Source organism: Suricata suricatta, chromosome 11 (assembly GCF_006229205.1).
Source record: "Suricata suricatta isolate VVHF042 chromosome 11, meerkat_22Aug2017_6uvM2_HiC, whole genome shotgun sequence".
NCBI lineage: Eukaryota > Metazoa > Chordata > Mammalia > Carnivora > Herpestidae > Suricata > Suricata suricatta.
The window spans coordinates 10455809-10464123 of NC_043710.1; the positions used below are offsets into that span (position 1 = coordinate 10455809).

Sequence of the window (8315 nt, forward strand, 5' to 3'; positions counted from 1 at the left end):
GCAGAGAGTCCAATGTAGGGCTGGAAGTCACAGACTGAGATCATGACCTGAGCTAAAGTCAGATGCTTAACCAACTGAGCCATCCCGACACCCCTGCTAACAAAATATATTTAGAACATATTTCTCAAAGGTTCGTGTCAATTGGATCAAATTATTGTTGTTGAAGACATATTGTTCTACCATATAGAACAGAAAATACATTTTTTTTGAGAGAGACTGAGAAAGCAAGCGAGGGAGCACGCACACCCAGGCTGGGATGGGCCAGAAGGAAGGACACAGAGAGAGTCTGAAGCAGGCTACACGCCCAGTGAGGAGCTCCATACAGGGTCAATGTCATGACTGTGAGATCATGACCTGAGCCGAAAACAAGTCATATACTTAACCGACTGAGCCACCAGGTGCCCCTAAAAAGTAAAATTCAAGTGGTTAGTATAAATTACCTGTTAACATTAAATTAATTGGCTATACCCCTATATGAATAAAAAAATGAAAGATATACCTTCACTGAATCAGGACCTTTACTGAATTAGGAATACTTTAGGGGTAAGGTATCTAAGAAAAGATTTATACCAACGTTTTTTAATACAAACAAAACATAGTTCTTCCAACAAAGTTCATGATGCCAATTCCAAGTCTTCATGTAAGAGGGAATTCATCTGACTTGTACTTAGTAATTCTAGCTCTTCTGGTGTTGTCTCAAAGTCAACAACAAAAGGACTGGGGTCCCCTTTTATTTCATTATCTGTAGAAACTGGTGTAAGCCACACTGATTTCCTAGAAGACAAAACAAAACAAACAAACAAACCAGAAGCAGCTCTTATTGGCATACTAGGTGCCAGGTCTTTCTGAGTCTACAAGTGGGACCAAGATTATTTTTTTTGCCACTGGTTAACACAGTGGCCATTTTCAGTATAATGATTTCAGGGCAGTGCCTGTACCTTCTGGACAACTGAAGATTTGTAATGCTTGCTTTAGTGAAGTGCCAAAGTGCCCGGTAGAATGGATTTAGACAAGTGGATTCCTAAGAACAGTAAGTAAAAGCTGTCAAAAGCTTAATCTGGCCCCATGTAGTGGGAGCATAGAGTGCACGTGCGTGCGTGGGTGTGTGTGTAGAGCAGTAACATGTATGCACCAGTAAGCTAATCATATATCTCTGTTGGCCTTGTTTTCATTTTTTTCCTAAGGAAGATAAGCTGTAATCAACATCAAAATTACTACCAAAGGAGAAATGCTGTAGTCATCATTAATTAATCTGGTAGCCTACAGAGAGGCAATACCTCCAGGGCATTATTTCAGAACATTTTATATTACTCTAAGTATTGGCTAATATATAGGAATTAAAATGTGTGTGTGTGTGTGTGTGTGAGTCCACAGAAACCAGTATTGGTGTCAGCTACTTCCCAGAGTATCACTAAATTCCTCAGGCTTGGATTTGTCTTACAAAATAAGTTAAAAGAGTTGGGGTTCCTGGGTGGCTCAGTCAGGTAAGCCACTGATTTCAGCTCAGGTAATGATCTCTTGGTTCATGAGTTTGAGCCCTGCATTGGGCTCTGTGCTGACAGCTCAGAGCCTGGAGCCTGCTTCAGATTCTGTGTCTCCCTCTCTCTCTGTGCCCCTCCCCAGTCATGCTCTGTCTCTCTCTCCCTCAAAATAAATAAACATTAAAAAAAATTTTAAGTAAATTTAAAAGAAGATCCAAGTATTTAACAATATGACTGTATATAATATTTACTTAAAATGGTTAAAATGGGGCACCTGGGTGGCTCAGCTGGCTAAGCATCCGACTTCAGCTCAGGTCATGATCTCACAGCTCTGAGTTTGAGCCCCGCATCGGGCTCTGTGCTGACAGCTCAGAGCCTGGAGCCTCCTTCCGATTCTATCTCCCTCTCTCCCTCTCTGCCCTTCTCCCACTTGCAATCTCTCTCTCAAAAAAATTTTTTTAATGGTTAAAATGATAAATTTTACCTTATATATATTTTACCACAATAAAAAGTACCAGTTCTCCCCCCTGAAAAAAATCTGATCATGTTTAAAGCTGCTACACATTTGCTCTGAGCTCTACCTTCTTTTTTTATGTCAACTATTTCCATATACCAAATAAGGATAAAATCTTTGCCAAGATTTGTAACTCATAAAACTCAGTGTAAATATTACAATGAAATGGTGAAGTGTTTCAGTATCTACCATTCCACTCAGTCTTAAAATTTACACTGGGTCCCTTTTGGATTCAGTGTCTCAGTTTCAAAAAACTGCAAGCAAAGTGCATTAATGATTAGGCTGATAAACCTTTCCTTTCATGCATTTCCATGAGTTAGGATTAAAATGAGGGACTGGTTTTCTCTTTGTAGTCATTTCCTCTATTAACATGGAATTAAACCATGAGATGCATTAGGGTATTACGAAGGAGAAAACATTGAAAAATAGTATCATGCTTGATTCTTCCACTTATTAAGGTGACTGGGTATCTAATGATTCTGCTTCGTAGTTCAGTTACCGTAAAATAACCTAGTTACACTAGATTGCATATGTTTTTATTTTGAAATGAATATTCCATTTAAAAATAAAAATATGTATTTTTTATAAATGTTAATTTCATGTTTGTTTGGACGTACGCTTACGGGAGAGTCAAGTCTAAGGTCTATGCTTCTGCAGAAGCATCTGGTTACATTAAAATGAAGTGGATGCTTTCCAAAGGAGTCTGGTCTCTTGGACTCACCTAGAGGCAAAACATTCCAAAGGGATTTTCTGACACGCATAGTGCCTACTCCGAGGGTTAAAGAACATCTCTGTTTGAAAAAGGAGGGTATCCTCTGAGACAACCTAGAGGAGCACAGTTTAAGCAGAAGGTAAGAGGGCTGCTTACATACATTTGTATTCGTTTAAGATTTATACCTAGACGTGTAACTAACAGTAGTGAAAACCTACTTCCTCAGAGCACAGGCAGTTCAAATAATCCAACGAATAGGATAAACCTTTCTAGGTGACTTTTCCCCTTCAGAGCATCGAATCAAACTTAAAACTGTGTTAAGCTTTAGTGAAATACAAGAGTAGGGGAAGGACAACTTAAAATCGGGGTCCTAACCAGTCTGGAAACCTGTGCTCTCAGGTCTCATGCCCACGGATGGCCCAATGTTCGTCCAGTGAATGATAAAAAAGAAATCATGTTTTTGTCTCCCCGTAAATCACAAGTAGAAGCAAAATATGTTCTTTAAAACATACTAAAAAAAAGGACAATAATTTTAGAGCCAGGTATAAAAGTCTAAAAAACTACTTAGAAGTTATTTTTAGGGGTGCCTGGGTGGTTCGGTTGGTTAAGCATCCAACTTCGGTTCAGGTCACAACCTTACAGTTCATGGGTTTGAACCCCACGTTGGGCTCCGTGATGACACTTTGGAGCTTGGAGCCTGCTTCAGATTCTGTGTTCCCCTCTCTCTCTGCCCCTCCCCTTCTTGCACTCTGTCTCTCATAAATAAAGAAATCTTTTTAAAATTTTTAAGAAGTTATTTTTATAAATAGTCCCTGTATTTACCTTCGTCCTGATCCCACAGTCATGTACGGGGTATATAAAATCATATGCATAGGTCTGTATCCGGGTCACAGGGCAACCTGATCCCAGATGCAATTCATCAGCAGATATGTACAGATTGTTCTTGTGCCCCCATGGGCTAACAGAGACCATCACCCAGTCCATTGAACAACTTACTGTCACTGCAGGAAGAATCATACAAGAAAGTGTCAGATGTGTATTTATCTACAAGAAGAGCCCAAAGAATATTCCGCTCGGCACTTGGTGGTAAATAAAAGGCATTTCTTTCTTCAGCAAAAGTAATCAAGGCTTGAAGAGTAACATATAAAGGGTTTTCACACTACTGGTTTTTCCAAAATATCTGCATAGTCATGTCCTCAAATAATGAGGCTTCAGTTATTTCACAAGGAAGAAAATCAACACATAAAAAAATCATAATCCTCTAGTCCCCTGCGTCCTCTGAAAGAAATTAGATTCTAAAGAGAGTGATGTATCTGGAACCACACAGAAGAGACAGATGTAAATTGCAATGCATTCAGATAGGAGCGATGTCTTCCCAGTAATGCTCTTCGGAGGGGGAGAGGGGAAGAGGGTGGGTGAGGAGAACCCTGATCTGGAACAGCCCCAACCAAAGACAATCAGAGCCTCGGAGGAAAGACTGAAGAGAGACAAGCCCCTGCTTGGGGTGGAAGTGCTGTGAAGGTTTCCATGTAAAACCTATTCTTATCCTCTACATCAAGTCTCCAGTCCAGCAGGGATCATCTCTATTTCCAATGGGTTCATTTACCCTGTGGAAGAAGTAAAGATGTGGATTCCAACCTGCCGCAGGCGGTCTTTAACCAGAGATCCCCAGGGCAGGGGTGCTCAGAGGTGAGCTGCATGGGTCCTACTAGTGTTCAAGAAAGAAAACACAGATTAATTAGCTTTAAAGAGGTCTGATGAGTAGTAGTACAGGGGGCAGGGGGGGAACCAATAAATTCGGTTACTTAACTTCCAAATTGGAAAACAAAACAGAGTGAAGAAGAAAAACAAATTTTGAACAATTTAGAAGGCAAAAAAGCAAGAGGGGAGAGAGATGAAACACTAAAAGAAACAAAAAGGACAAAAAACCAGCAATGGGGGCACCTGGGTGGCCCAGTCAGTTAAGTGTCTAACTCTTGCTTTTGACTCAGGTCATGATCTCACAGTTTGTTGAGTTCGAGCCCTGCATCGGGCTCTGCACTGACAGGGCACAGCCTGCTTGCGATTTTCTGTCTCCCTCTCTCTCTGTCCCTCCCATGTGCTCCCTCACTCTCTAAATAAATAAAATAAAATTTAAAAAGTAAGCAATAATATGGTTGCAATAAGTGAATTGCAAGCATAGGTCAACAACAATAATAAATACAAATGAACAAAATACTTCAGGCCAAATGACCAACACCTGAATGAAGAAATTATAATGTTTTTGTACAATCAACTTCTATGTAACACAAAAGAAGACAATTATATGTATAAAGTGATCAATCTGAAAATTATGAGAAAGAAGCAAGTCATAACACACACCTTATATATCTAACGATACAAAGTTGAAATGACAGATAACCATTTTTTAAAAGATTTTTTTTTCCAAACTGCGACTATTCTTAGGGAGCCAGGACCTGCTCCACACTTACGGCATGAGACTCATAGCCCAGAACATGGCCCCACATCTCATCTGACACAGCCCCTCATGTTTTGCAAAAGTGAAAGTAACAGGGTTTAAATCTTATCTATTTTGACACTAACATAAATTGCTCTAACACAACCTGGCATCCAAGCTAGGATAAGTACTTTGAACATGGATTTCATTTCTTAATTATCTCTATATTCACAGCTGCACAGAGCCCAGTGAGAGTTAATTGTATATAGTTTGAACGGTAGCCCTTGTTGCTGGTACCACCTGCACGCAGCTGAAATTACAAAACTTCCCTGTTACTGTTTAAGAAAGGGAAGGGGCGGAAAAGAATGAAAGTCTGACAGCCATCCAACCTATAGGAAGTCAGCCTTCATACTGTTGGTTGGCTAGGGCTCGAATTCTATAGCTACCCAGTTATTAGATTTAAAAAAAAACAACTGGTTAAAACTGCAATGCAATTTACTCATGAGTCAGGGAAGGCCACCAAAGTGAAGATTCACAGGTTGAATAGAATTTTGGGCAATTTGACAGAGTGTTCTCAGAGCCTCAGACCAATTTAGGGGACTGGGCTGGACAGATTCAAGTGAATGTGCACACAAGGTGGCAATTCTAGCCAGTCACTGGAAAGTTAAGCTACAGTGGTTTGGGATGACATTTAAGACAAATTTCCCATACTCCCAAGGGTCTCCAAGGCACTATAGGTGTTCCAAACAGAGCCACAAAGTATTTACATGTTAAATATCTCCTTGGAGCCTAACAAAACCTGGAAGTAAATACAGCAGTATCTTCTTATTCCAGAAACACGTAGTTGAGTCACTGCTGAAGTCTGATCAGTGCCTCCTGTCCCCCACCAGTACATCTCTAAAGGCAGAAGAAAAAAATAAAGTTGGGACACCTGGGTGGCTCAGTCAGTTAAGCATCTGACTTCAGCTCAGGTCATGATCTCACAGTTCATGTGTTTGAGCCCCCGTGTCAGGCTCTGTGCTGACAGCCCAGAGCCTGAAGCCTGCTTCAGATTCTGTCTCCCTCTCTCTCTGCCCCTCCCCTGTTCATGCTGTGTCTCTCTCTGTCTCTCAATAAATAAATGTTAAAAAAAAATTTTTTCTTACATAAAGCAACAATAGTAGGATGGTCAGTAATACTCAGGTGTGATAAGGAGCTATTTGTCTCCTGCAGAAAGGACATAAAGTGATGAGTAAATTGGTAAGGGCTCCAAGTCAAAAGTCTTGTTTAAAGGCTGTCATTGAAAGGCATATATGAACAGATTTGTGGTCAGAAAAATTATTAGGAAGCAAGATTTCCTTCCTAAGGCAATTAGGATCACCTTCACGGATGTTTTCCATTATTCATGCTGATCACAATAATATGCCATACGCCAAACATTAGAATGGGAGTTTGCATGTCATCTAAAAATTAAACTACCTGTGCCATGAAGCACAAATCATACGTGATGGATTTTGACCCTAATCTCTTCACAGATTTACTGAGTAAACTGCCTCTCGATGGTAGCTGTAGAAATCCTAAGAGCTGGAGGATAATCTTCCCACAGCAAAAGCTCATTAAATTATCCCCCGGTAGACGACTCTTCCATCAATTTAGGAATTGACAACAGGTAGTTGTTGGAAGAAATAGTCAAACAAGCACCTTTAAAAATGACCATCTTCTATCAATATTTTATCTCATACTTCTCACAAAGAAGTGTACCATGACTCTGAGCAACCCAGTAATGTGTCGGAGGGGCTAATTGTCTATTATCTTCGTTCCTAAAGGACGGTGCTCACTCGCATTCCCATTACAAAGTAGTAGTAGAAAGTCAGATCACACAATGAAGAGAATCGCTAGAGGTTCAAACCCTGAGTAGGAAAGCTCCCAGAACAGTAATAGGGACCAGTAGACCTTGGAATACATTCAGGATATTCCTAAACACTGGAGGATCTGTCTTCCCAGCATGAAAACATATTCATATGTAATGAACGAGAGTTTCTGACACTTTTTAAGCCTGTAAGTTCTGGATCTTTACAGATAAATCAAGAAAGTAAGAGAACTCAGGGAGATGGTTTGTGGGGAAAGTGGCATTGGAGAAAGCAGGTGGTCCACATCAGCGATTGCCCCACATCAGCGATTGTCCGACTCACTCCATGTGAATCACCAAGATAAGAGTATCAGAAAGATCCTTCCTAAACAAAAAAAGCTTCCAATGGTTTAAAGATGGGTTCAAAAGGATATGTGGGCATGGACATACAGGGAGTCCAGGCTTCTGTCTCCACTTATTTTCCTCATACTAGTATTAGAGTCAGTGTGACATGATGAGGCTATGCCTCTAGGATCTGAGAAATTTGAGGGAAAGCCTGAGAAACACGTGTAGCTGCTACACAAATTGGCCAGAGTAGACTCTTCCTTGCACCTGAGCATCATGGCTCACACATCTCAATGCCCTCCTTCCTCACCCTGGATGACACCGACACCCTGGATGGCCCTGCACCCCCCTACCTCAGATGGTCCCAACACCCTACACCCCCATACCCCTGAGGGTCCTGACACACTGAGTCCCCCACTCCAGATGGCCTCATTTATTGACTCAAGTCTTCTCAGCCCCAAAGCATTTCTTTTCTAGCTACTTGTAAGATCCGAACTCTTCAGGAGGAGACTTCCTGCATGGAAAGTGACCATAACTCCTCCAAGGAAGTGATCTCTAGAACTAGCCCTTTACCATAGATGCTCTCAGCACAAGGCCATATCAAGGCAGCAAGGAGCGTCCAGACCCCTAGAGCCACAAAAACCTTCATCTGGGCAGACCCCCAGCCAGGACGTCTCAGGAAGCAGGAAGCACTTCGGGCTTACATGACTTTATATGGCGTCCTGTCCTCAGCTGTCTTCATTTTCCCACTGATTTAGAGAGGGCATGGGGCTCTCTCTCATTGTCAACCACCTAAAAGCTACAAGCTTCCAGATTTCCCAAACACTGAATCTCCAAAAGGCATATCACGCAAAAAGTGCGACATTGATAACTGATGGTGTCTGCATGAGGCCTGCTGAGATCATCCGGGAGGCTGGCATGGCACACAACACTTCCATTAAATGCTAAATTGTAAGAAACCACTGGCACTAGCTGACGTTCAGGTGTCCATCTAATAC

General features: G+C 41.3%; 1 protein-coding gene across 1 annotated transcript; it reads right to left on the reverse strand.

Moving 5' to 3' along the window:
• Positions 1-610: 610 nt before the first annotated feature.
• OOSP2 (oocyte secreted protein 2) lies at positions 611-7966 on the reverse strand. The gene is made up of 4 exons (XM_029915458.1): positions 7891-7966; positions 3530-3708; positions 2717-2820; positions 611-774 (listed from the first exon to the last, which is right to left on the reverse strand). The coding sequence occupies exons 1-4, from the start codon at positions 7964-7966 to the stop codon at positions 615-617; spliced, it is 519 nt and encodes a 172-aa protein (XP_029771318.1). The 3' UTR covers positions 611-614.
• Positions 7967-8315: the final 349 nt, after the last annotated feature.

Excerpts from the sequence above, each read along its gene's own strand:
- OOSP2 (XM_029915458.1), bottom strand. The coding sequence starts at position 7,966 with ATGAAGGTTTTTGTGGCTCTAGGGGTCTGGACGCTCCTTGCTGCCTTG. Across the intron at positions 2,821-3,529 it reads ACTGTGGGATCAGGACGAAG|GTTGTCTCAGAGGATACCCT; the intron begins GTAAATACAGGG and ends GTGCTCCTCTAG. Across the intron at positions 775-2,716 it reads TTGGAATGTTTTGCCTCTAG|GAAATCAGTGTGGCTTACAC; the intron begins GTGAGTCCAAGA and ends TTTGTCTTCTAG.